At 50.0% G+C, this 26,931-nt stretch overlaps 3 protein-coding genes across 5 annotated transcripts; 2 read left to right on the top strand and 1 right to left on the bottom strand.

Moving 5' to 3' along the window:
- Nucleotides 1-1,718: 1,718 nt before the first annotated feature.
- On the bottom strand, nt 1,719-5,646 carry SMIM3 (small integral membrane protein 3). Of its 2 annotated transcripts, none has more exons than XM_074604328.1 (2): nt 5,483-5,646; nt 1,719-2,683 (listed from the first exon to the last, which is right to left on the bottom strand). In XM_074604328.1, exon 2 carries the CDS (start codon nt 2,680-2,682, stop codon nt 2,503-2,505), a length of 180 nt encoding a protein of 59 aa, XP_074460429.1. In that variant the 5' UTR covers nt 2,683; nt 5,483-5,646; the 3' UTR covers nt 1,719-2,502. The 2 variants fall into 2 exon arrangements, with proteins under 2 accessions (XP_074460429.1, XP_074460428.1); XM_074604327.1 differs by lacking the exon at nt 5,483-5,646 and adding an exon at nt 3,375-3,836.
- Nucleotides 5,388-19,007, top strand: DCTN4 (dynactin subunit 4). 2 transcript variants are annotated; one of them, XM_074604323.1, is made up of 14 exons: nt 5,390-5,581; nt 7,342-7,412; nt 7,840-8,018; nt 8,946-8,989; nt 9,744-9,851; nt 10,466-10,486; nt 11,419-11,492; nt 11,837-11,949; nt 13,296-13,405; nt 14,463-14,536; nt 14,962-15,016; nt 15,504-15,611; nt 16,009-16,106; nt 17,091-19,007. In XM_074604323.1, exons 1-14 carry the CDS (start codon nt 5,447-5,449, stop codon nt 17,302-17,304), a joined length of 1,404 nt encoding a protein of 467 aa, XP_074460424.1. In that variant the 5' UTR covers nt 5,390-5,446; the 3' UTR covers nt 17,305-19,007. The 2 variants fall into 2 exon arrangements, with proteins under 2 accessions (XP_074460425.1, XP_074460424.1); XM_074604324.1 differs by lacking the exon at nt 10,466-10,486 and having other exon boundaries at nt 5,388-5,581.
- RBM22 (RNA binding motif protein 22) lies at nt 18,965-26,408 on the top strand. Its single transcript, XM_074604322.1, has 11 exons — nt 18,965-19,371; nt 19,981-20,034; nt 20,961-20,990; nt 22,027-22,159; nt 22,446-22,546; nt 22,733-22,905; nt 23,473-23,673; nt 24,191-24,355; nt 24,779-24,867; nt 25,408-25,539; nt 26,230-26,408. Exons 1-11 carry the CDS (start codon nt 19,081-19,083, stop codon nt 26,358-26,360), a joined length of 1,500 nt encoding a protein of 499 aa, XP_074460423.1. The 5' UTR covers nt 18,965-19,080; the 3' UTR covers nt 26,361-26,408.
- The last annotated feature ends 523 nt before the right edge of the window (nt 26,409-26,931 follow it).

Genomic DNA, 26,931 nt, shown 5'->3' with positions numbered 1-26,931 from the left:
CACGCGTCTCCCCCAGGAGCAGCCCCCCGCGGGCTCCCACCGTGCTCCAGCAGCCGCCGGCGCTGGCAGGGAAACATCCCGGCGGATGCTGAATCACCTCGATGCCCGCATCGTGTGGGACCTGCTCCCCGACGGGTAGGAAAAAGGCATTATTTTTTTTTTTTTTCCCTCGGCAAAACGCCACGCAAACGCTGCCTCCGAGCTCCAGCGCTATTCAGGCAGCGAGGCCAGGGCTGCGGGGGGATTTGCTTATCTTGCTCAGTCCTGGAGGAGGAATTTCCAACTCAACAGTGCACATTAGTTTAAAGTCATTCCCCCCTCCCCGTTGTCACACTTTAAAAACATTTCAGCTTCTCCCTGCTCTCCCCCCTACCCCCATTTTGCTCCGCGCAGTTTGTTGTTGCCGTGAGCAAACCCGTCTTTCCAAGGCTTCGCAATGCCTTTCCTGGAAATGTTTGCCACAGGCTTGAAACTTCTCAGAAAACTCCTACCATGAAAGGAAACCTCTCACAGCCCCTGCCTGACCGTGACAAGGGGCACAGGAAGGTGGGAACGGCCACCGGGGACCGGTGGGGGTTTGCATGCTTTTCTTCAGGCGTTTTGCTCCAAACCAGGCTTCCTTCTCGAACCATTCTAATATTTGTGGCTTCTTCCCTATTGCTCTCCCTGCTCAGCTCCGGTTCCTGGGGTCAGACACCCTGGCTGTCCCCACACCCGATGGTGTCCCCAGGGAAGGGACGCCGGGGTGGAGCACGGGGGGAGGCTGCTCCCACCCAGCACAGCCGTAATCTCCTCCAGCTGCGGCCGCCGCAACGTGCCAGCGAGGGAGGGAGAGAAGGGGAACAACAGGAAAATAACTCCGGTTATTTGTCTCAAATTCTGCAACTTGAGAGGGGGGAGAGAGAGAGAGAGAGAGAAACAACAAGCTCAAAATAAGAAATTTCTTTCTGGGCCAGGCGGGGGATACGTGTCTGCTCCCTCCCCAGCACAACCGCAGCCCACAGCTCCAGCGCAGGCGTTTCCGCTCCCCGGGGGCTGTGTCCCGGCACCAGGCTCCCTCCCCGGGGAGGGAGGCGTTCACCCAAGGTCCTGCTTCCCTGGGAATCGCCTGCCCCTCTGGCCCCAATGCCAAAAGCAAACCCGATGCCGGCTGTCGCCGATCAAGCCGCATAGGGATGGGACATGGGGTTTCCAACGCCATGGGGCTGGTTGCTCTTTGCAGCAGAGAAAAAGGGATTTCAACAATTCCCACCAGCATCACCGCAGCGTTTCCCCACATCCCAGCCTCATTCATCATGTTATTTGCGACCTTTCTCGCCGTGAGTCACCAGGACTCCTGCCACACACCAGAGCCCGGCACAGGGCTGGCGGTGGGTAGCGATGCCGGTCACCTGAGTGGGAGAAAAGCAGCCGCCGCCACCACCAGAAAGTCCCCAGGGATCCTTCCCACCCACTGTCTGACAGTTGCTGCCACCATCACAGCCAGATTCAGGTTGACACCCCCAGAGCACAGGGCTGGGCTAGCAGCATGCCTCCCACGGGGCTGTGGCCGGCGGGCTCAAAGGCTGGGCAAGAACCCCGGGGACCTCGAGCCAAGGCAGTGCAGGAGGTCAGCGCGGGGAGGGTTTCTGGAGAGGCTGCAAAGTACCCTAGATCCCGCCCACGGGCACCCGGACACCATCCGTAGTGTGGACAGAGCTGCACGACACGCTCACATGTAGAGTAAAGTCCATTTATTTCACAGCAAGGGGCAATCTAAGCGCTTACATGGTCCATTGCCACTGCCTGGGCACAAACTCCCTGCTCGCCCGGCTTTGCCTGCCCAGACAAGGGGTGCACAGACCCCCCGCAATGGGGCTGGTGTGCTGGCAGGAGCTGCCCACGCTCCTCTGTCTTACGAGACCCAGAGGAACCGAGCACCCCATAATGTTTTCCTAGTTTCAGCAGATATTGGATGGAGGAGAAGCCGGTGCCAGCTGCACATCTGCTGTGCAGCCAGGATGGGCTCCGTCACCGATGTTTTTAGCCGAGTCTCCAAATGCACAACCAGAAGCCACATGCGTCTTGCTTTGCCCCTTCTTTCCCAATCACCCCAACAGCTGGGCCTCCAAAAAAGGAATAACTTTGCCGGGCATTTCCACTCCTTGCTGCTTGCCTTGGAAAAGATGGGGTTGCCAGCGAAGGCGAGACCAGTCCGCCTGCCTCATGGGAGCGAGTTGTTTCTAGCTGGACACGTCTGTAAAGTCAGACATCTCCCTGCCGGTGCCCGGGCCACCATCTCCCCGACGGTCCCTGTGAGCATGGGGGGTAAATAGGAGGCAGCGAGTTCACTCGGTGAGAGCCAGGTACAGGGCAGGTGTCTGGGTGCTGGCTCACCCTGGCTCCTGCCCATCTCTCCCCAGCTCTCGGGATGCCCCACCAGGCTCTGCAGGGTCCCCAGTATGGGGTCCCATGGCTGCAGCCCCCTGCCCGGCAAGCTGGCCGTCCCTCGTCGCCTCCACCTCACACGATGCCATTGCGTGTGGGGTGAGTCCGTACCCGATAGATGATGACGGCAGTGGCCGGGCAGAGCACCAGAGCCGTCATGATGAGGATGGTAGCCAGGATGATCAAGACGATGGCCCAGATGTCCAGGATGTGCGTGGGGAGGGCGGCGGGATCTGTAGGGTCAGAGAGGTCCATCCTGCAAGGGAGAGGCAGAGGGGTGATGGGGCAGCCCCCTCCATCCCCCCCATAGCAAGAACCCCCCTCCCATTGTTCTGAGCACCCCACTGCTTTCTCCAGGGAGATCGCTGCGGCCACATCCAGCCTTGTCCTCCGGCTCCTTTGAGGGCAAAAGGCTTTGGTAAAGGCTCCTTCAAGAAACTCCAGGATTTACAGCGTGCTTTGAAGCAGCTGGATAAAAGCCCAGGGAAAAAACTTCCCTGCTAATTGCTGTTAAAGGAGCTGATGAAGCAAAGCCACAAGCGGGCATCCCGCTGGTCACTCCCCAGTGGGGTCATCGGGTGGGAAACAGCGAGACCAAGGAACCCGGAGCCCCCCTCGTTTTGGGGGAGCCTCGCACCTCTCGAACCCCCCCCCCCCGCGGTACCTCCCGCTGAGTCACGAGAGTTAATGGCTTAATTAGCACCCTTCCATGGGTCCCGCAGCTGCCCTCCAGCCGGGTGACACGACCGAGAGCCCCGGGCTGAGCCCCGACCCTGTCGCGCCCGCAGCCGTCCCAGGCTACAGCAGCCCGGGGTGGGCGGCGGCACGACGACCCCTATCGCGGGGGAGAGGCGGCGGCAGTTGCCTGCCCTGCCCGTTCTGCCTGCCCTGCCCGTTCTGCCTGCCCTGCCCGTTCTGCCTGCCCTGCCCGCCCAGTACCTCCCTACCTGCGGCGCTGCCCGGCTCCGGCTCCGGCTCCGGCTCCGTCGAGCGGCGGCGGCAGGATCCTCGCCGGGGGAGGGAGCCTCCGCCCGGCCCCGCCCGACCGGCCCGGCCCGCGGGGTAACGGGGCGGGGAGGGGAAGGGAAAGGGAGGGAGGACTTTTTTTTTTTCTGCAGCAGGATAAAGCAAGAGCAGACTCTGGCTCATCCCCCGCCTCAGGATGGGGGTCCCACCGGGGGAGACCGTCTGGAGCCATAAGGAAGGTCTCAGGTGCCAGGGAGGCGCTGTGGGGACATTTCACTGCGTAACAGCTTAATAAAGGGCTTTGCATAGAATCACAGAATGGTTCGGGTTGGAAGGGACCTTAAAGGTCATCTAGTTCCAGCCCCCTGCCCTGGGCAGGGACACCTCCCACCAGCCCAGGTTGCTCCAAGCCCCATCCAACCTGGCCTTGAACCCCTCCAGGGATGGGGCAGCCACAGCTTCCCTGGGCAACCTGGGCCAGGGGCTCACCACCCTCAAGAGTAAAGAATTTCTTCCTAATATCTAATCTAAATCTCCCCTCTTTCAGTTTAAAACCATTACCCCTCATCCTGCCACTACACACACTGATAAAAAGTCCCTCCACAGCTTTCCTGTAAGCCTCCTTTAAGTACTGAAAGGCCACTATATAAGGTCTCCCCGAAGCCTTCTCTTCTCCAGCCTGAACGCCCCCAACTCTCTCAGCCTGTCCTCACAGCAGAGGGGCTCCAGCCCTCGGATCATCTTCGTGGCCTCCTCTGGACCCGCTCCAACAGGTCCATGTCGTTCTGATGTTGGGGGTCCCAGAGCTGGATGCAGTGGCCTGTCCCGCTCCCCTGCCCCGTTCCCCTCCTGGCTCACCAAAGCAGGGCTCACGGACACTTGCCTCTGAGGCCCGGGGCAAGAGGGAAAAGCAAAACCACTGTGAGCCTCCATAAAACCCCAGCAGTGAGGCACCAGTCAGCGCTCCCCAGGGCTTTCGGGCAGCACTGATTTACAGAGGCGCAGGCAGAGAGCATCTCTGGGGAGGCAGCACACCTCGGCACGCTGGCTGGGAATGGCATTTCTGCTACCCAGTGGAATATTCCACTCCGTCGGTGATGCTGAAGAGCAAAGCCAGCAGCAGCTATTCCCAACCAGCCCCAGAAAGCAAGGTGGGATGCTCTGATTTTCCTGCTGGGACACAAGCCCAGTGTCACCTGCACTGAGACCCACACACTGCACCCTTTACCCCCACCTTTCCCAGGAAAACTTGCTGGATTCTCCATGGAGGAAACCACTACCATGTGCTCACAGACACTCCTGCCTGCGGGCACTTCCCAGGCACGCAGCTTCCCGCTGCCCCCGGAGCAGTGCACAGGCAGCCAGCAGGCAGCATCCTCTCTGCCTTCCCAACGGATGCTGCTGTCGGATAAAAGGCACATGGGGGTTTTATCGCGAGTGGCAGCGGATCCTCGCGGGCAGGGGTTTCCTCTGGAGCCTCACGGGCAGATTCCAGGGGCTGACACAGGCACAGCGTCCCCAGACCTCACACTTTCTCTGCAAATCCCACGATGTGGGGATGTTTGCGCTTGTCAGGATCCCGTGTTAGTGACCATGAGATTAAAGAGAAACCACCCCTTTGGGGGCATGAAGAAGTCTGGCACTTTGTGGGTTCTGAGGGGAACGCGGACAGCAAAGCAAGCGTGAGCGAAGGCTCGGGGAAAGGGAAGAGCACGGTGGAACGCGTTACAGCAGCTCTAGGATGGGTGAACAGGCCCCGGCCCTGCGCCCCCTCCCAGCCCAGGGGAGCGCCGGGGCGAGGGAACGGCCTGGCAAGGGACAGACGGGCCACGGCTCCTCTGCCCCCCCACCACGGGCATCGCTCGGTCCCGCAGGGGCACAGAGCTCGGCCACAAGCACCGGCCCAACCCACCCCAGCGCCGCCCGAGGCCCACCGCCCACCGGCAGCCATTACGCGCCACCGCCTCCTCCCCCTCCCGCCGGGGTCACGTGGGCGGGGCGGCACAGTGACGTATGACGTCGGCGGCGCGGCGCCGGCCGCCCCCCTGCCAAGATGGCGTCGCTGCTGCAGTCGGAGCGGGTGCTGTACCTGGTGCGCGGCGAGAAGGAGATGCGGGCGCCGCTGTCGCAGCTGTACTTCTGCCGGTACTGCAGCGAGCTCCGCTCCCTGGAGTGCGTCTCGCACGAGGTAACGGTGGCCCGGCCGCGCCGCGCCCGTAGCGCCGGGTGGGAAGGGGCGGGACGCTGCCCTCTCTGAGCGCAGCGATTGGGTGGCTCTCCCGCCGCTCACTCGCTACCTGCCTTGCTATTGGTTGGTGGTGCGGCTAAGGGGTGGGTACAGCGATGCCTCCATGGAGCGGGATGATTGGTAGCTGATGAGGGAAGGGGCGAAGGCTTGCCTTGGATTGGCTGTGCGGGCCTGTCCGTCGGCGGAATTCGAGCTCTGATTGGCTGAGGTGTGCTTACCAGGGGTGGGGCTGCTGTGAGAGGCGGCTTCCCGTCATAGAAGATGTGACCCCCCCTCTCCACGGGGCCCAGCTGGGTGGGAGCGGCCCCCCAGCGCGACCTGGACGAAACAGCGGGGTTCCCTCCCCCCCATCCCACCCCTCCGTGGGGCCAGGCCCGGCCAGCGGGGACGCCCCCACAGTCCTCCGTGGGCCCGGCCGGGGAGAACAGGGACCCCCACCCACACGCATCCCCAACGGGGCCAGGCCCGGGGTGGACAGGGACACCCATAGGCCCGCAGCGCCCCATAGGGCCCGGCTTGAGGCGAAGACCGAGCCGGGCGCTCCCGCGCCCTTCCCGGGCTTGAGCTGGTGCTGTTTCACGGGGGTGGGAGCTGCTGTCGGACGGCCCCCAGGGTTGGCCGAGATTTGCTCTGTGTGTGTGGGGGGCAGCATTTGCTATCAAAGTAACAAAACCCATGCCTTCAGCGTGCAGCGTACTTATTTTGAGAATAAATTCGGGGTTGAGAGTGTTTGGTGTGAGTCTTATTTCCACCTGGATGAGATTTTTCCCCACGTTACAGGGTGGGATTTCTGCTGTAGAGGCTTTGTTCTTTGTCTGGGGATGGCTGGGGCCTTAAGCTGTAGATTATCATCAGGCTGGAGCCAGTCTGCTGGTGTGTGGGGGCCTGCCAGGAGCGCTGCTTTTGTGCAGAGCACAGGCGAGCCTTGATCCTGGCGCTGCTCGTGTGACTTCACAGGTCGTCATAATAAAATCAGTAAAATTGATTTTCTGAAAGTCTGGGTGAATTAAGAAGCTACAGTAGATGAGAAAAGCCTTAAAAGAACGACCACGCAAGCCAGATCTTAGAAGAGCTATCTCATCGGAAACATCAAAGCCTCTGAAGAGTAGGAAATGGATTTGTCACCAGCCTGCATCCGTCATGAATTCGTAATAATGTGATGAGTGCAGTCAGTCGGGCATTTCCATGTTTAACAATACATTTATTTTTCCCTTCAGAAAGGAAACTCCCTTCTTGCTGCTGTTTTTTTAATTAAAAAAAAGTAGTTTGTGACAGCAGAGAGATACAAAATGTTTTCTGAAATGTATGGATTTCTGACCAGTGTAAGTACAAGTGAAGAATAAGTTTGGACATAAATGAAAAATAGTGTGCTAAAACCTGCTGTTCAAGCTGAAAAAATGAAATTCTGGTAACTGCAGAAGGTCAGCACACAGTTATCCTTTTCCCATTTACTAGGCAGAGTAGTTTATTCTATCCTGACTTAGGAAAACACCTGACTTACATTATTAAAGATCAAAATCTGGCTGAGATGGGATAAGATTTCAGATACAAAATATGTCTCAAGCCTTCCCTGACTTCACCTGTCTGTTGCCAGACACAAAGCCTTGTTAAATCATGCAGTAGAGTTTTCAGGCTGCTGCCAGCATGCTGTTTAGGCAAATGTGTGCTGGGAAGTGTGAACTGACCTTCTCGTTCCTCAGGTGGACTCCCACTACTGCCCCAGCTGCCTGGAGAACATGCCTTCAGCTGAAGCCAAGCTGAAAAAAAATAGGTAAGGTTGCTTTGGCTCTTTTCATCAAGACTCCCTATTTTAACCAGCTCCTTCCTTAATCAGTGCCTGACTGTGTGTATCTGAAACTCTCTTCAAAATTACATTGCTTTTTGTTACCTTTTAGTCAGTTTTGAGGAATAAGTGTCCTTCCATGAAGTGTCATGGCCTTTTCATGTTCTAGCTTTTTTGATGACCTGCTTTCTTAATACCAAGGGGTTTTTAGTCCCAGTATTTCTCACCATCACCATTCTTATGTTGACTCTGAACCCCTCCTGCTTCTGTTGATGGCTCTGTTGCTCTTTTTTCCTAATGCTGTTACATAGGATGGAAAGGTCTGTTAGTTTAATCTTGGTTTGCTTGCTGAGAGCATTTTCCTTGGTCTGTGATCCTTGTCAAAGCACTGTCTTAAAGACCTTCCTCTTTACAGGTGTGCCAACTGCTTTGACTGCCCCTGCTGCATGCACACCCTTTCCACTCGGGCCACGAGCATTCCTGCTCCACTCCCTGATGACCCGGCCAAGACTACCATGAAGAAAGCATATTACTTGGCCTGTGGATTTTGCCGCTGGACTTCCCGGGATGTGGGCATGGCAGACAAGTCTGTTGGTAAGTGACAGTCAAAGACAGAAAACTGAGTACCAACAGGAGCCCAGTTTGTGTTTTGACGATAACAGATAATCAAATTAGTTTTTGACCGTACGATACACATAATAACTGTCTAGGTTTTGAGTCACAGTTGGAAATTCACAGGAAGACGGTTTGTTGCTGAAGTCTCCTCTGAAGAGTTGAGATGTTAGTGGAATGTGTGACCCACTTCCATGCCTCTGTTACCTGACTAGTGAGAAACGTGTCAAACGATGGTTTGTTTTTAGTTGGTGTGCTCTCCTCACAGTTGAGATCTTGTTTGTGTACTTTCAGAGTCTTTGAAGCCACTCAGTCTGACAGAATAAACATCTAATTTATTTTCCATCACTTTAGTTCACTTAGGCTTATTCCAGAGTAGTTAGTGTTTGTACTTGTTTTTTCTCTTCACGACAGCACTAGAACAAAGTTTTCATCTATTTCTTGGTGCATAAGGCATGCAGAAAATACTGTTGGGCTCCAAAAATGGGGCTGAGTAGACCAAGCAAATCCTCTGACTTCCAGTGTTGATGTAATTGAAGACTGGGAGTTGAAGATGCCGGGTCATGGGCCCCAGTAAGAGGAGAGTGTTCTTGTAAACTCATGTACCTGCTGCTAAAGTGATGCCCAGGTGCTGTTCTGAGTACCTCTCAAACAGCATTTGTGTAAAAACACAGCACAAAAGCTGGTGAAGCTCCTTCAGCCCAAACCTGCCTGTGAAAAGCTTTCTTAGGCGTGTATTTATTTGTGCAAGCATGCATGAACTTGAAGAATTGCAATGGTAAGTGTATCAGGAACAGGGAACAACATATTTCATGAGTAAAACCGAGATAGCTGAGTGTTAGATGTGATTTCTGTGTGGAGTCTGGAAATCGTCTCTTGAGGACTTTGTTTTTTCTCTTTCTTGTGCAGCTAGTGGTGGCTGGCAGGAGCCGGAGAATCCTCACACACAGAGGGTGAGTGAGGGGGAAGGCTGTGCTTAGTCTGAGACACATCAGCTAGAAAGAGCTGTTAGAGATGCCAGGCCCTCTCAGTCTTTTTTTTTCTGCATCTATATAATCCTTCAGATTCCAGTTCCTAATCTCCACCTTGACTGAATTGAATGGAAGGAAGGGCTCTTAGAGGCTCTCCTGTGGATATCGCAGTATAAAATCTCATTTTCAGAAGAAACTCAGTTGAAAATATCGTATCTAATAGTGCTGTTAAAATGACACTACTGAATATGCTGCGTATGTACGTGAAAAAAGCTGTTTTCCAATCAAGAGTGTGTCTAGGATCTGGAAAACAGAGCTGCACCTTTACTGCCCTTCCCTGTCACCAGTTAGGACTCTACGCTAAATGTGATTAGCCCCAGTGGGGGGGAAAGATGCTCTTTGCTCCACTAAGCCAAATTGCTCAGTTTTGGCCACGTGACGTTACTCTGTCCAGTCATGGAAAATGGGTGAACAAAGTCTCAGTTGCCTAACTGTGAAGTGAGGGTTGGACACTGCTCTCCGATAGATGTCATTCCCAAAGGAGGGTCAGTTTGTCACCCGCAGCGTGGGTTAAGACACACAGACTTCTTTAATGCATATCCTTCAAAATCCAGATAGTTCTAGGAACAGAGTGAAACAAGTAGCAGGAACCCCAGCTTGTTCACAAACAAATACTGCAGCCGGTCTGGCATTTGTTCCCCACTCACTGGGTGTCTGTTCCTTTTCATCCCTCCAGATTAACAAACTGGTAGAGTACTACCAGCAGTTGGCCCAGAAGGAGAAGATTGAGCGGGACCGGAAGAAGCTGGTGCGGCGCCGAAACTACATGCCCCTGGCCTTTTCGGTGAGCTGGGAGTACAGTGTTCTCAGAGCAGGAAAAGTGATGCACAACTACCTCAGCTTGGAAAATTAGATAGTTGGTAGCACAACAGGGCTACTCAGCTTTTTTTTTTTTTTTTTTTTAAATTGAGAACAGTGTGAAGAAAATGCGCTAGGGCACATGGTTTCTTTAGGGACAGGCAGTTTTACACACATTGTTGTGTATTGCATTGCCTCTTTCTCTAATAGTCCTCTCTGATAATGCCAAAAGGGTTTATATTTGCTGTGCAAAGGAGTATGTTATCCAGCAGTGAAACGCAATGCAACCGCAGTTGCAGTACCAGTGGTAGCTCTTTCTCAGGACAGCTGCGTACCACAGCTCACTAACAGTTAGATCAGGATTGTCTGGCACTTTTCTGCATGAAGCCTCAACTGAAATTAACTTTAAGGCTTGGTTGCGGCCTGAATGACTTGTTTATTGTAACTGGCAGGTAAATGCTTACTTTGTTTAGCTGGGTGACTCTGCATATGCTTGCTACTTCTCAATTAACTGTGCTTGCTCTGTGCCCTTGCTTGTGTCTTATGGCTGCATTTTTTGTCTCCGTTGCTACCTGCTGCTATTTTGGGGGCTCTCCACAGCAACACACTATACACGTAGTGGTAAGTCTTTTCACGGTTTCTGCTGGTGTTAAAGCTCTCATGGTACCAACTGAAGGGCAGTAACAGATCCTACTCCTCACCTTGCCTCAGGGCCTCTGGCTTGGATGTGCCTAGAACAAATGCACATGAAGGCTAATGAGTTAGAGGGTAACATCTGTTACAAAACAATATTTTTTGTTAGCTTAGAGACAGGGCAGTGTCTTTGGGTAAGTAACACACACTTGGAAAGCAGTCCTTCACAAAGCTTGGTTGAGACGCAGCTGTGTGTCTGCCGAAGGCAAATGGCACTAGCATTACTCTTCTGATCCATGAAGAATAACGAGGGTAGGCTGATACTCCGATTTCTCATTTGGTCAGAATTCAGGTTTTCACTCCTGCCCAGAAGAAAGATTTCTGCCTCCAAGCACCCTGTTCAGCTGTAGAAAGCTGAGGAGTAGCTCAGCTCTTCCTGCCAATTGGTGGTGCCAGGCATCACCTGTAGGTGATGAAACTTGTTGTAGGTCGAACCTTCCGGCTGCTTCTAGTGGTGCTACAGAGCATTTCAGATGGATGCATACCCACATCGACCCAGTTCTTTTGGCAGTTGAGCTCTCACTCTGCACTACTTGACAAGCAGTTGCTCTGAAGAGAAGATCAAGGGAAAAATGTGTCAGTAGTGCAGGCTGGTGATTTAAGGAAAGAGCAAAAGCTTTCTAAGCAGTAGCCACCTATATCTGTCTCTCCCGTTGCAGTGCGGTGGTAATTATTTTCTCTTTACTAACAGTTTGAGCAGAAGAAAAAAGTCTTGGGAAGCACTGAATACCTTTCCCTTTTTGCTTTCCTTTGCTTGTCTCCCTATGCTTGTCATGCAGCTCAAAGGATGAGTTTGCAGTAGGTCTTTTTGTCCTGGCAGGAAGCAGGCCTGAAGCTGACAGTTCCTTTTTTCCTTGTAGGACAAATATGGCTTGGGAACCAGGCTTCAACGCCAGAGGCCCGGAGCACCGATCAGTGCCCTCGCTGGACTCTCGTGAGTCTCAGGGTTGGGGTTGTCTTTGCGGAGGTGTAGGCAAGAGAGCAATAAAGCAACTTCAGAAAGATGATGAGCCATATTAGCAGATAGCAGTGAAAGGAGCTTTCTTCTTTGGAGCATTAGAGAGGTGTCAAATCCCCAGGCATCTCTGTGCAGCTGCTCCAGGTGTTTTGCTTTCTGATAGTAGCAACAAGTGACTGCTTACCTCTTTCTGCAGTTACTATTGTCTTGCAGTCTCAGCTCTCGCTGCCTTCTGTGTTATAATGCAGTTACTGCAGTTGCTGTCGGCCAGAGCACGCGTGCTGTATTTTATGACTGAGTTGTCCCTTACTTTGCTTCAGGCTGAAAGAAGGAGAGGACCAGAAGGAGATCAAAATTGAGCCAGCTGACGCAGTGGAAGAAGTGGAACCTCTTCCTGAGGATTACTACACAAGACCGATCAATCTGACAGAAGGTAACACCTTAATATTCTGTCACCTTTTGCCCTTATGTTTTATAACAGGGGCAGTGCCTGGAAACTTGTCAGTGGGGTTCCTAACGGCCTGAGGTTTTAGTAATTTTTATGTTGGGATTGAAATGGTGGGACATTTGTGACTTTTTTAAATGGTAACTTTGAATGTGGCCTCAGCTTCATGTTGTACATGGAAAGCTCAGAGACAAGTACGTCAGGCCTCTTAACAGTTGTTTAATTTTCTTGCTAACTTTTAATTTCTCTGCATGTAAAGTGTCAACTTTTGAATGGAGAAAAGAGTTGACGTCCTTTTTCAAATGATAGCAGGAAATAAGGAAGTAGCTGAGCTACTGGGGAGTTGGAACCAAAACTGAACTCTTAAGTAACAATTGCGCATTACTTTGACATCAGCTTGGAACAACTTGCGTACACTTGCCACTTATTTAGCTGGCTCATGATTTAATCAGCAAATATTGTAAATTGGTCAATGAAACTTCAGAGTCAATGGGATAAAACAGCAGGTAAAGGAAGAGATGTGGACTTCCTGCTGAGGTGACTCCAAGTTGTACAGATGTGCTTGGTAGTCCTGCAGGCCTACAAAGTCCGCCAATATTAATTAATTCATGAAAGGTTCATGGAAAGGGGGAGGTTATCTTGGTCTCCTTTTCTCATGAGACTGTCAGCATTGCGAGAGTATGATGTTGGTAAAGAAGACAACTTTCGTGGTTCCACGCAGTGAGGGAAAGGCTGCCAGGTGGCTTACTGCCTGTTAGACACTGGGGACAGCAAGGAACCTAGGTTTTGGGAGAAACCCATGGGAGGTTTGGCTGCTGGAGTCCTTTGCCTTGGGAACTATGTAGTCACTAATTCCGTGCGTGAGTCTGAGTTATGCAAGCTCCTTGCTGAGAAGCTGTGTATTGTACTCATGCAGCACCCAGCTGTGAGGGTAACAAAGCTATGAAAACTCATTTGCCCTTGGGAGGGAAAGAATTTATTTTCTAGATGATTACAAAATTCTGTTTCCACCCCAGCTGAGCTTTGAATAGAGATCAAAGTTTCTTGTTTCTCCTGGGCTGGCACTGATGTTGCTCTAGTGTTACTGTGCCCAGTGAGGGCAGCCCTTTCTGCAACTCGTACCTTCTATTCATGCACTACTAGAAACAGCGGTACTTGCCAGTGGCTTCTGAATTATTGGGTGTGGGTGAAATTAAGTTTCGTGGAGATTGTAGCATGTCCACACACTGTGCACGGCATACTTGCTCTCAGGCCAGTGCACGTGTCCAGTCTAGCTCGAGTTTCAGGGCCTGGATGAGACATTAATTTGGTCTTGCTTTCTGTTGTGCACCCAGTGACGACTCTGCGTCAGCGTCTGCTGCAGCCTGACTTCCAGCCGATCTGTGCTTCCCAACTCTACCCACGTCATAAGCATCTCCTGATCAAACGCTCGCTGCGCTGTCGGGTAGGTAATTAAATACAAAAAAGTGCTTTTACTAGGCCCACAGAACTTGGATTGTGGGAAATGGGCTGTGTATTTCTTTTTGAAAGAAACTGCTCAAATGCTTCTGGTTGTTGAAAGTCCTCAACCAAATTACTGGTAACAGCATTAGGAGACGAGGGAGGCTGTCACATTTCTGACGTGATGAAAATTGTGAAAGGGGGACAACATTGTCAAAGATGCATAAAGATACAAAGGTGGGTTCGCGTAAGAGTCTCTGTGCTCTGTGCAGCCAAAGGATCGTAGAAGGCTGCCAGTACAGGCAGAATTAAAAAATTTCTCCTAATACTAAAGACAAAAATCAAGTCAGCAAACAAACTATTAGTGAGAGGCAGTGCAGAATACTGAAGATGCCCTTAGAGTGAAGGCAGAAAGAGGATATTTCAAACAAGAAAAGCAGAGAGCTGGGAAGTGAAGGTAGATAGGAATTAAATTCAAGTTCTGCTGTTGGCTTGCTTACGTGGTCTTCAAAAAGTTGCTTCCTTTCTCAGTGAAACAGGAATATTTATCTAGTTCCGAGAGAATAATACAGCAATACTCTTCTAAGTGTTTGAGATGTAGAATGCTTCGCAAATGCAGAATATTTTCTCAGTAGTAAGTAATGTCAGGCTGAGCCTATGTTTGAAGAGTAGCCTATAAGGAGATCAGTCTTGAGTTCCAGCTTTTTGGGGTTTTTTTTAATGGGTTCTGGAGTGTCAGTCAAAGGGCTTGTGGGTATTTGTGCTTTCTTCCTGCTGCAGTCAGTGAGCATCTGAGTATTTTTAACTGGGTTCCAAATCTCTTGTTTCTGAGATTGCGCTGATATTGCTGAGTATGAGCAACGTCAGATTGCTCTGACATTTTCAAGAGTATCAATAACTTGACGCAGCAGTGGCTACACACACCCCAAGGTAGTTTTTGTCTGTGCTGTGCTAGAAGCCATTAGTGCCATGGCTAGTGGCATGGTGCTTGTAGCTCTGATTGTTTTGGTTTGTGATTGCACACTGTCTTTGTGGGCTGACTAAAGTATGTTTGTCTCTAGAAATGTGAACATAACCTGAGCAAACCAGAATTTAATCCAACATCTATCAAATTCAAGATCCAGCTGGTTGCTGTGTAAGTAAGATATGGGGGCTGGGGAGAACAACCGCCTATCTGTGCTTTGTTAATGCCTTCTGTTTTCATTTCTTTTGTTCTCTTGATTTGATCTCTTGTATGATTGTGTCATATCTTAGGATGGCGTAATCACCTTTTTAATATATACACCTTATCTGTAGTAGGTTTGTGTCCTGATCTACTAAGAAGTTTAGAGTGTGCTTGAAGATTTCAGCAGTTTGAAAAAGACATCGCATGCTGTGCCAGCCCCGCACAGTAACGGGAGTTTGTAGGATTAGGCTTATATAGCAAAAAGGCGCTTCATTTTTCTGTTTAATGTAAGCTAAGCTCTAATGGAATTGAAAAGTTAGCTGGATGGCTGTGAAGAGGCAGGTTACAGACAGCAACACAGTCTGTCACGGTCATTTGCTTTGTTCTTGTTGCAGTAACTATATCCCTGAAGTGAGAATCATGTCTATTCCCAACCTGCGCTACATGAAGGTCAGTACTTTTTTTCCAGAAATGTCTTAGGGTGAGACACAGCCGGGAGGTGTGGATGTGGGATCCTTTTGCAAGATGACATGGTGTGATGATTGTTCCCCGAGGGCTTTGCTCACTGCATTTAGAGAGGGTACGGAGTTCAAGGGAGTGGTCGGAATAACATGGCATGTACTTGTCGCTCTGCGTGAGCAGATTACTGTGCAGTGTTACGTTTGGCATCACAGGCACACGCCAATATCTGAAGAATAAAAGGTGTGGATTTGAGATCTTGGCTAGATGCCAAAGACGTGTATTTCTTCTATTAAGAGAGAGTGCTGCATGGTGTTGGCACCTTTCTTACAGGCTGGGGATGTTGCCTAATCATCCCTTGAGTGTATGTGATGCAATTTTTGAAGGTGTTGATCAGTCACAGAAGATGGAGGTGCTAACAGTAATGATGAATTTTAGAGTAACTGCTTCCTGAACTGCGATTCCTGAATCTCCCCAGGAGAGCCAAGTCCTGCTGACTCTGACCAATCCAGTGGAGAACATCACACATGTCACACTGCTGGAGTGTGAGGAAGGAGACCCTGACAACATCAACAGCACTGCCAAGGTATTGTACCCTCCTGCTGCGTGACCCCAGGCCTCCCCAAGGCTTTCCACTCCCATTTGTCCTTCCACAGGTCACACATTTCATATGTGCTTTGCTCCCTGCTGACTGTGTTGCATTTTCCTCCCTAGAACTTAAATGACTGTTACCAATGTAAACCTTAGCTGATAAAGTGTTTTGAAATTGTGTCTTTTTGTTGAGATACAGAACCCAAGGGAGAAATACATAATTTCACTGGTAGAGTGGTAACCAGGTGGTACCAGAGCAGAGGAAAGCCCAGGATGAATCACTTTTCTGTTAAACCATAGTAAAGCAGCTCTCAGAAGGGGATGGCGCTCTGCTGCTCGCAGTGTAGGTGGTGATCAGTGCTGAAAAGCTTCTTTTCTCCGTGCCATTTCAGGTGGCAGTTCCTCCCAAGGAGCTTATTCTGGCTGGCAAAGACGCTGCGGCAGAATATGATGAGCTGGCAGAGCCTCAAGACTTCCAGGATGACCCTGAGTGAGTGTTGTCTGTTCTGTGGGGATCCTGTCCCTTAAATACTTGGCGTTTCAATCAAGTGACTTCCTTTCCTCTCTGTCTTCAGCATGTTTGTTTTGGGTTTTTTTTAAGGTTTTCTTGGGGGAGATTGTTTTTTTTTGGGGGGGGGGTCAGATATCGGCAATGCAAATCTTTCTGCTTGTGGGCTATTCAGGAGACATTCATTCCCTTTGAGGCAAGATGTGCCGTTACAGCAGTTGAGTTATGGGTGGTGGTACTAATTCTCTCCAGGAATACTCTGCGTAATCCTTTCCTGTGCAAGCAGAGGGTTCGTGGCAGTGGTGAGAACTGCGCAGTAGGGTCTGTGACGGAGTTGCCTCCAACCTTCCAAATGGACTATGTTCTGCAGCCTCTTACAGAGCGACTTGAGCCGTGGACTGTGTCCCTTCCCTGTTGCATGGCTGGGTACACAACTCCCACACCCAAAGCAGGCGTGTTCTGTTTGACGGATGTGCCGGCAGCTGCCAGCGTAAAGGGGGGCACCCACGTTCTGACCGTGGGGCAGGAGGGGCTGTGGGCCTCCCTTCCCCTGCCCCAAAAAGAGCAGTGGGGAGTAGAGCAAGAGGTAACGGGCACAAACTTGAACATGGGAAGCTCCATCTAAACGTGAGAAGGAAGTTCTTTCCTTTGAGGGTGCCAGAGCACTGGAACAGGCTGCCCAGAGAGGTGGTGGAGTCTCCATCTCTGGAGACATTCCAAACCCACCTGGACGCGTTCCTGTGCCACCTGCTCTGGGTCACCCTGCTCTGGCAGGGGGTTGGACTAGATGATCTCCTTCCAACCCTGACCATTCTGTGAGTTAGCTAGAAACCAGGGCAGCTCTTCTAGCCGGGCATATTCAGCTATAAACTCAGCATCCCTATTACATGGTGTTGGAATAAATCTCTGAGAACGATTGTTTGAGAACTTGGCTGACCCAGCGTTCTTTTGTTTTCTGCCTTGCAGCGTTATTGCCTTCAGAAAAGCCAACAAGGTAGGAGTTTTCATCAAGGTCACCCCGCAGAAAGAGGAGGGCGAAGTGACCGTGAGTTTCAAGATGAAGCACGAATTTAAAAACCTCGCTGCTCCAATCCGGCCCAGCGAGGATGGCGAGCACACCTCTGAGGTCATCTGGCTCACCCATCACGTGGAGCTCAGCCTCGGCCCAGTGCTCCCATAAAGGCTCCCACCGCGTGCGCCCCGAGGGCTTGGCCGCAGGATGGACCGTGCGGGTGGAGGAGGCACCTGGTGAAACGTTCTGCGAGAGCTCCTTTGTGATGTGTGGCTGTGTGCCACGGGCCCCCGGCCGGGCCGCCAGGAGGTGGCTGAGGGTGCCGTGGTTTGGGATGGTTTGTTCTCTCTCCCCTTGTCGTTAGTGCCCACTAACCACCGCTCCGCTTCCCCTCGCCGCCACGGGCTACTTTAACTTGCAGCACGTCTTTCAGCACGGAGAAAGGTCTCCCTTTCTCCAGATTTGCACTACACCTGCCTGAATTTGGCTTTATCAACAGAAAAGAACCCTTATTGTTTCTTTTTTCTTCATGTCAGCCCACAAACCTGATGTTACATACTTGATAGCCAACAAATTCTTTTTCACGCAGAGCTATGCACTTCCCGAACGAACGTTTTAGGAGGTGGCTGTGCCTGCTGCGTTATTGGCAAATTATTTGCAGCAGCACGATGCTCTCTCTCTTAGCTTTCTGCTTTCCCATAGGATACCTCAGCTGTGGGGGACTGGGATGTACAACCCTGCCACTCCAGTGTACGTCGCTTGCTTAGCTGAGGTGATGGATCTGTTTTCACAAAGGAAATGATCGGTTTTGCCTTTAAACTCAAAATGTTGTGTGCCGTAGTGTCGGTGGATTGGATTGTCAGCCCGCAGTGATGTAGGTGGATGCGGTAGCACGCTGCGAGCTGGGAATCCAGGTCCTGGCACAGCTCTTGATGCTCCGGAGGGGCTGCCTGGCAGTCTTCACGTCAATTAACGTGTGTTAATAGGGGTAGCGATCAGAGTATGAAACCCGGGGAGTTAGGATTAGAGCTGGTAGACATAAAACTAGAGATGATGTTTGAGTTCTTTTTCCAGTCGGGGTGGGTGGGACAGAGGTGTAAAGGTGGAAAGGCAGTTATACATTAACTAGCGTACACCCTAGCATGAGGTGATTTATCCGGGGTGTAATTTGGCTGTAGTCCGAGCTAAAATGGGCAATTAAAAGCAGCGTATCCAGGATACTGCATTAACTGCACTGCTTAGCGCAAGTGGCTCTTCCCGCAGAGCGTTCCCGGTTTAGTCACTGCCCTCTGTGACATTCCTGGTGGCCTTTGCTTTGCTGGGAAAGGCTGGATTGCCGTCTGGCCCCTCGTTCCTCCAGGCGGGATGAGGCTCCCCCCGGCCATTGCCCCCGTGGCCCCCGCGGCTGGGACCCTGCAGCCGGTCCCAGCCCAGCCAGGCCATGCATTGACCACTTGGCATAGGTCCCACAGGGATGTGCATGAGTTTTGGAGATGTGGTTCGCAGTTGGTGTCCGGTGACAGCGTCTGCTGCCACGTCACGGGGGACCGCAGCGCTCACCCTTTGGCCACCATTTCTCCTCCGCCAGTAGCCAAAATCGCTGCTACACTTGCCACACTGATGTGAGCCTTCGGGGGTGCGCGGTTCCTCACTGAAAACAAAAAGGTGCGTTGGTTTATGATATTGTGAGTGGGCTAATTATCTCGGTAAGTGTGTGTGACACCCCCCGCCGCCCCCCCCCCCCCCCGTAGGTGCTGTAGGCCATAGCAGAGGTGTCGGTGTCCCCGCCTCGCCCCCTCCCTGACGGCGGCTGTTGCCTTGCTGCTTGACGTCGTGTAGTGACCTTCAATAAAGCAAACGTGGCTCTCGGATTCTGTGCGCTGCGGCTCATTAGATAATAATAAAAAAAAAAAGCTCAAACACCGCACCCCCCTCCCGCTTCTAATGGTCTCGTCCGCCCGCCCTCTCCCCCCCTCCGCATGGTTCCGCCCGTCCCGTCCCTTAGCTGAGCTCTGTGGTTCGCCGTGCCAAGAGCGCCCCCCCGCCCTCTCCGTGACCGCGCGTCTCTCGTCCTCGCTGGCGGAAGCAGCGTCACTTCCGGGCGCCGCCGCCTGCCGGGAAGGAGGCGGAGCGGCGCGGCGGCTTCCGGCGGCTGAGGGGAGCGGAGCGGCGCCCGCCGCCATGTCGACGTCGCTGGGTTCCAACACCTACAACCGGCAGAACTGGGAAGACGCGGTGAGCCCCGGGGGCGGCAGAGAGTGTGTGTGGTGTAGGGGGAGGCCCTTGGGGCTGGGCCGGGACCTCCCCGCCGTCCCCCCTTCCGGGAAGGCGCTGCCGCCGTTCCCCAGACCCTCCCTACGGGCAGTGCAGGCTGGAAAAGGGAACGGGCTGCCCTGGGCGGCCCCCCCGCGGCGGGTGTGGGGTGTCTGGTGGCTGACGGGGAGGGGGGGTCTCACGGCAGCTGTGGGGCTGAGCGGGGCCCGCCGTGAGCCCGCGGCCGCGGTCCGTGGAGCTGAGGCCTCTCCTGGGTGGGCGCAGTGCGAACAATAGATGCTGAAGGGTGATGGGGGATGTGTGTGTGTCATCTGCCGCAGTCGGGTCCCTGAATAGCGAAGATCTCAATAATTTTGTTTAAGTTTTACTTCAAACTAGAATAGCCAGCAGGTCGTGGTGTTTTCATAATACAGGCCTTGCATCGTGCTTGTAGCAATCCCAATGACTGTTTTTGAGTGACTCTTTTTGCATTTTTGAGTCTGATTAGTTTAGCTGGGTTGCATTACTACAGGAACTGATTTGAATGCCATTTCGATGATTCCTGATTTTCTTTTTTCTTGCTTGGTTCAGGATTTCCCTATTCTGTGCCAGACATGTCTTGGAGAAAACCCATATATTCGAATGGTATGTGCCCGTTTGACCATACAGTCCTTTCCTCTGTGTTGGCCCTAGAACTGCTGAGTTTCAGGGACTGAAATAAGCCTGCCTGCAGGAGGAGATGCTGAGATGCACTTGTACCCCTAATTAGTTGGTTCTGCACAACAGAATTTGGTTCCGGCCATTGTTGGTATGTGATGTCATATCATTAGGTATGCGATTTAAGAATAAATCAGTCAAAAAGGAGAACAAGATGATACAGTCTAATGTCGAGAGTGTAGGAGACACTAGAAAAGAGAGCTTTGGTACTGGTAAATTGTGGGATGTAGAGAACAATGAGCTGATGAAATATTTAAATAAGTTAAAACTGTCTTATGAAGTCTGTCTGATGGTTATTTCAATTCTTGCTTGTTTACCTTGGTTTCCTCTGTGCAATATGAGTCAGTCTCCTTACATTACTTTTCTCTGTGCTCAGTCCAGTTGAGTATGACCTACATTTACATTATCTTTCCTTCACATTTCCATTCCACCAACTTTGCTGAGGGAGATCATGATACTTTTGTGAAACATAACTGTACTGCTGGTATAGGTGGTGTTTCAAAACCTGCTCATTTCCATGACTGACTTCATGTTACATCATCTTTGCTTTAAAATAGCTATTAATATTCTATTTCATTCTTGCCTTTCATCAGTACATGAGGTGGAGTTTTATCATACTGTCTTTTAATGAACGTTTCTAAAACGAAAATGGATTGAGAGTTTTTCAGGACTTTTTTTTGGTTTTGTCCTGTTGACCTGCCAAGGTTTAAGCCCAAAACATGGGGGTGGGTGAGTCTGAATGCAGCATAATTAGGAAAAAACCACTGTTCTGTAACGTCAATTATGTCTTTCATGTTTTATGTTGAATTAATGGTATTTTATATTTTCTTTTGTTGTTTTTTATTATTTTTCAGACCAAAGAAAAATATGGGAAAGAATGCAAGGTATGTTTGTTTTCTTTTCAAGAACAAACATCTGAATTGGCGCATGTCTATGAATATTAAATTTCAGTGTTAAAAAAAATGTCTGTCAGCTTCAGAAAATTGATTATCTGGGTTAACAACTTAAATTGTTTATGTAACCACATACATTTTTAGGTCAGTCTACTGTGTGCTTTATTAGACACACCCAGTTAGTCTTAAAGTAGTAAAATTATTGAAGACTGTTCAGACGAGCTTAGGATTTGGTCATGTTTATCAGGATTAGGTTTTATTAATATTGTTGTACTATATTTGAAGGTATTTCATCATTTTAAATGATCTCATATTTTCTCTTGCAAGTTTACTTTTACTCGTAAGTGGTGTATAAATAATGAGAGTTTAGTTTTCACTGTATGTTACTCATGGCTGGGTGATGATTTGTGTTAGCTGTCTAAGAAGTAAGCCATGTTTATTTCTAAGCAAGAAATATTTAGTGTTGTCTTGACTGAGAGAAATTCAAGAGGTTTTTTGCCCCTTTTATCAATTGTCATCTGTGGTAGGGAGAAGGTATGTGCTGAAATCTTGCTTCCCTTCCTCAAACCGTACATGCAGCAGAAGCAGATGCATTGTTCCACCGGGTAAGATAGAGGCCAGTAGTTTTCTTCTGGGCCAAAAGTCTCATAACCTCTCACTGGGCTTGCTGATACGCTGGTGACAGATTTAGAAATAATTGGTAATTTAACAGCTCTATACTGACATCTCCCGGGATGATGGAGAATTTGTTTTTCCTTTGAGTAGGTCTGCTTTCAGCATTCGAGTTATTGTACTAAATCAAAAAAAAAAAAAAAAAAACAAGGAAAAAACATTCCTAAAACTTTCTCCTGTCAAAGTAAGGCACCAATATTTCTTGAGGTCTGAACGTTAGCCCTAAGATGAAGAAGTTGTGTTTATGATTTAAAGACATTAGGTGTGTTTGGATTTTAAGTTTCTGTGCAAGAACCAGAATGGTAACTTCACTACTGTGCGATAGCGATCCAAGTGTCAACCTTCTGTCTTTCAGATTTGTGCCAGGCCTTTCACAGTATTTCGCTGGTGCCCTGGTGTTCGTATGCGTTTCAAGAAAACAGAAGTATGTCAGACATGCAGTAAGCTGAAGAACGTCTGTCAGACCTGCCTGCTTGACCTGGAATATGGTGCGTACCAAAAAACGTAAACTAAGAGGAAAAGCTGGTCGACTTGCCCCTGAAATAGAAGGTGTTGAAATGTCTTTAGATGTGTGCATGTAATTGGTGCGGTTGTCTCTGGACGATGGAACAAGTCTTGATGATCACGTCTCTTCAGGGGTTCAGGGGCCGCGTGTTATACCTGAGCAGTAGATGAGTTATCTCTGGCTAATGCAGGTTGCAGTAACTATTTCTGCTCTTTCAACTCGTGCTTCATGCAGATTTGTTACTTTTTCTTTTTTTTGTTTCATTCTAGGTTTGCCTATTCAAGTTCGGGATGCAGGACTCTCCCTTAAGGATGAAATGCCGAAGTCTGATGTCAATAAAGAGTACTACACTCAGAACATGGAACGAGAGGTAAGAAAGTGTAGTTACAATCACGCTCTGCGTGTGTGCATGTGTATAGGGGAGGAAAGGGGCCAAATTCACTTTTATGAAAAGGAATTACTTGGCTCATCTTAAAATCCTTTGCTTGCTCTGAATCTGTGCGTTAGTTTTCAATTATGATAAAAATCTTGTCATTTCCTTCTAACTGCTGTTCAGATATCCAATTCTGATGGCACTAGACCAGTTGGTGCACTGGGAAAAGCTACTTCCACCAGTGACATGCTGCTGAAGCTGGCTCGGACCACTCCTTACTATAAACGCAACCGTCCTCACATCTGTTCCTTCTGGGTGAAAGGAGAATGCAAGAGAGGAGAAGAGTGTCCCTACAGGTACAGACACAGCTTAAACAGTTAATCTGTTCGCTACAGTCAGATACAGCTCCCTTGGGGTTCGAAGAACAGGAAACGCTGCAGTGGGCAGGAGACACAACGCTGTGACTGGGGTCAATGCGAAACTTGCAATCAGTTGTCACGCAGCGACAGTGAACGAATCTTTGTTGTGGCGAGTTCGTTTGTGAGGAATTAGCTGCGTGGTCTTGTAGTGTTTTGCTGAAGCAGTGACTGCAGCTCTTCTCTGGCATAGTTCATTTTTTCCCTTCGTGGCGTCAGTCCCCTCAATCAGAGATCTTTGTATTTGAACAAGAGGCCTTTTGAAATCCAGCTCTTGTGTTTTGTAGCGCTGAATGCTGAGCTGTCAGAAGTGCCATTCATTCAGAACTTGAGGCAGTCCTGGCTGCAATTTAACTTCTCCGGGCTTTTTTTTGGCATGTTTATATGAACAGGGTTAAGCATACAAGCAACCAGAGGCCTTTAGAAGGGAAGGCAGCAGTTAATAGTCATTTTAATCTGATGCAGCTGTGACTGGTGTTATAAAATGCTTTGTTTGCTGAACCTTAGACACGAGAAACCTACAGATCCAGATGATCCGCTGGCTGATCAGAACATCAAAGATCGTTACTATGGAATTAACGATCCTGTGGCTGATAAACTTCTGAAGCGAGCGTCAACCATGCCTCGTCTAGACCCCCCCGACGACAAGACTATTACTACACTGTATGTTGGAGGGCTTGGAGATACTATCACTGAATCAGATCTCAGGTGCGTTGCTGAATTTGTATTGCCTTTGCCTTTTTATTTGGTGCTTTGATTACTGCCCATCTCGAAGTGCAGAAATCTCTCTTGCAAGGAAAAAAAACGAGTCTGGCTTTTAGTTTTCCTTAATGGGGAACCAGTTGGTGGGCAAGTGCAGAGGAGTGCCAGCTTGTTGGAGAACAGATAAACAGGCACATTTCAAATGCTTTGATTAAAATTTCTCTCTTTAGGGATGAGTCATCCTTCTGAGCTGTTGAGGATACTGTGTTTCACTTTTTACAAGGAAGTCCCGTCACCTCTCTCTAGCTAGCTGCTGAGAAAAGCTGTTATGGAGTTTTTATTGCTCCATAATTGCACAGCGGGGCAAGAGACTTGATTTCTAATGGTTAGTCTGAACTGGTGACGGAGAAAAGAAAGGATCTGAGCATATCTGTTTCAGCACATGATGAGATCCTACTCTGCTTTGTACCCTGCGGCTAGGAAGAGTCAGGTTTCGTAATGATTTTTTTCCTCCCCCCCACAGAAATCACTTCTACCAGTTCGGGGAGATTCGGACAATAACTGTAGTGCAGAGGCAACAGTGCGCTTTCATCCAGTTTGCCACCCGGCAAGCTGCGGAAGTGGCTGCTGAGAAATCCTTCAACAAACTCATTGTCAATGGTCGCAGGCTCAATGTCAAATGGGGAAGGTGAGTGCGGGATGAGGAAGCCTTGGGGATGCTGCCGCAAGGTTCTTCGTTCAGTTTATGCAGTCTTGATGAGCAGGACTGGATGTTAAGTTGGAGTAGATGCTGACTTGATAAATATTTGGGCTCCTGTTACGGTTTGTTTTTCTTTCAGCAGTGGGATTTGGGTTGGAGATTGCACAAATTGTGTAAGGCGTTTCCTGGTTGAGTGTTATGGATGAGTTTCTGTAGGTTTGCGTTTATTCTAGCTATCATAAACACTGTTTGCATGCTTTGTACCCGCTGTCTCTGATATTCTGTGCATTTTTCATCTTTGGCCTGAAGCAATGGATCTGGAGTAGATAATCTGAAACTTTTGTGGTGTGAATATATCTGCTTATCCTGCCTTTTCTCATCCTTGTCCTAAAACGTTTGTCTGATTTTTAGGTCCCAGGCAGCAAGAGGAAAAGAAAAGGACAAGGAAGGTACTACAGAATCTGGGATAAAGCTGGAGCCAGTTCCAGGACTTCCCGGAGGTGAGGGACTTGTTTTAATCTCTGAAACACTTAATGCTGACCTGCTTCCATGGGAGAGGCTGGTGTTAAACCTCTGAGAGCAGTAACAGAGATCAGGACGGCAGAGGCAGTGGTGAGCCCAGAGTGGGCAGCTACACAGTAGGTTTGTGGCGGATCCAACTAGGATGGGAGGTGAGCTTTGTCTAGAAGCAAATTCTTGATGAAAAGAGAGTTCTTTATGTGATGAGTGAAAAGTTAATGCTGAATTAAGTTACTTAGGTCTGAGATACTGGCAACCCACGCTTTTCAAGGCTTGGTTAATGTTTTTCTAATCCACTGAGTGTTGTATGATGGAAAAAACAAAGCGGGTTTCGGGTGAAGAAAAATGGTGACTGTTCCGGAGTTTCAGTGCAGTCCTGCTTCTCTCTCCGGTTTGTACGTACAAGAGTAGCAGCAGTTTGCTCTTGTGGAAGAGCTGATCGTGCCTCCTCTCTGAAGGCAGATACCTCTGCGTATCATGACTGAGAGATTTTCCATAACCACTGTATACTTTTTCTGCAGCTCTCCCCCCTCCTCCAGCTGCAGAAGAGGAGGCTTCTGCAAATTACTTCAACCTACCTCCAAGTGGCCCTCCAGCCGTGGTTAACATTGCCTTGCCACCTCCTCCTGGCATTGCTCCGCCACCGCCTCCAGGTACTCGTGTTTCCCCTTCAAGGGGGGGTGTCTAACTTGGTGTTAGAGGATCTAGTCCCCCTTGCTCGGCTGCACCGTGCCCTGAGTTGATTTTCCTCATCCCCCGTCATACAGTGTAAACCGATGATCTAAAATGAGCTGTCAGCACAGTTTAATTAAACCGAGCTGCCTGTTGTGGTATGTGTTTATTCACTTGCAAATTCTCAGGCACGTTAGAGATCCCTGTTACTGGTACTGAGACCTACTCAGTGCTTTTGCTGGCTGGGTAAATGCCACATCGGCCTGAACTTCAAAGGGTAATTCTGCACCTGGTTCGATGCCAGCCTGTGTTTGGCTCTGTGTATGTATCTGTCCAGAAACCCTTTTTTTTTATGGGATGTCAGTATCTTGTGGATGCATTTGCTTTGCTCCACATTTGAGTAGAAACCACTTGCATTGGCGTTAGAGACGCCTGCCCAGTCCCCCCACTGGCTGTTATCTGTGAGTAAGGATGTGTGTTGGGTAAGGATTGCGCCTGCTTGTGCTGGAAAGAGGGGAAGGAGTTTGGGGTTTTGAGGAGTCGTGGGAGATGGTCACCTTTCTAAGGCACAGCTGTGAGCCAGCTGTTTTCCGCCAGTAGTTTCAAGCAGTAGTGCATCTGCATTGCCTGTTCTGTTGCTTTGCCTGAAGCTGCCAACTTTGTTTTTGCAGGTTTCGGACCACACATGTTCCACGCCATGGGGCCCCCGCCTCCCTTCATGAGAGCCCCGGGCCCCATTCACTACCCGTCTCAAGATCCCCAGAGGATGGGTGCCCACGCGGGAAAGCACAGCAGCCCCTAGCACGTTGTGCCACCCTCATCGTTTAATTAAAAGTTATTTTCTAGTTACCATGGTAGCGCCGTATGTTGAGCTGTGGGTGAGCTAGAGAAGCCTTATTTCCCTGCTTGCAGACACTGGGCAGGCTGAGCTCCGTGTCTCCGCTAGCTGATCGGATTGTTGATACATCCCAGATCTTTCATGTAGTGTTGAGGGGTGGGAGGGGCGGGGGTTGCAGACAGAAGGGCCGTCGGGGCTCTCTGGATCAGGTGTACCAGAATTCCAGTGCTAGCCGTGTATCCCGTTTGCACACTTTTGAAATAAACTTCTGGAAAAACAAAACCAAACCCTTTTCAAGCCCATTTGATATCCTCAATCTGAACGCTATGGACTATTTTAATGTAATCAGAGACTCTTCTGTCTGACGGGTAATGACTTATTATTCTAATGAGGTATTAAACCAAGCTGAAAAACAAGCTTATCAGATGTGCCAAACCCATGGCTTTGCCTTCCTATTGTTACAGAATTTTCCTCCTTCCTTTTTCCTGACATCTCGCTTAAAAAAACCAACAAAACCTTTTTGATGCTTCACCTC

Source organism: Larus michahellis, chromosome 11, assembly GCF_964199755.1.
Source record: "Larus michahellis chromosome 11, bLarMic1.1, whole genome shotgun sequence".
NCBI lineage: Eukaryota > Metazoa > Chordata > Aves > Charadriiformes > Laridae > Larus > Larus michahellis.
Note: the sequence above shows the minus strand (reverse complement) of the source record. Positions and strands in the feature narration are given on the sequence as shown.

What these genes read in the sequence shown, in the direction of transcription:
- DCTN4 (XM_074604323.1), top strand. Translation starts at nt 5,447, where the DNA reads ATGGCGTCGCTGCTGCAGTCGGAGCGGGTGCTGTACCTGGTGCGCGGC. An exon ending in ACATGCCCCTGGCCTTTTCG is followed by an intron (nt 9,852 to 10,465) that starts GTGAGCTGGGAG and finishes GGCTCTCCACAG; the next exon opens with CAACACACTATACACGTAGT. An exon ending in ACCGATCAATCTGACAGAAG is followed by an intron (nt 11,950 to 13,295) that starts GTAACACCTTAA and finishes TTGTGCACCCAG; the next exon opens with TGACGACTCTGCGTCAGCGT.
- RBM22 (XM_074604322.1), top strand. Translation starts at nt 19,081, where the DNA reads ATGGTCTCGTCCGCCCGCCCTCTCCCCCCCTCCGCATGGTTCCGCCCG. An exon ending in ATCACTGAATCAGATCTCAG is followed by an intron (nt 23,674 to 24,190) that starts GTGCGTTGCTGA and finishes TCCCCCCCACAG; the next exon opens with AAATCACTTCTACCAGTTCG. An exon ending in AGTTCCAGGACTTCCCGGAG is followed by an intron (nt 24,868 to 25,407) that starts GTGAGGGACTTG and finishes CTTTTTCTGCAG; the next exon opens with CTCTCCCCCCTCCTCCAGCT.
- SMIM3 (XM_074604327.1), bottom strand. Translation starts at nt 3,700, where the DNA reads ATGCAAAGCCCTTTATTAAGCTGTTACGCAGTGAAATGTCCCCACAGC. An exon ending in GGAGCCGGGCAGCGCCGCAG is followed by an intron (nt 2,684 to 3,374) that starts GTAGGGAGGTAC and finishes TCTCCCTTGCAG; the next exon opens with GATGGACCTCTCTGACCCTA.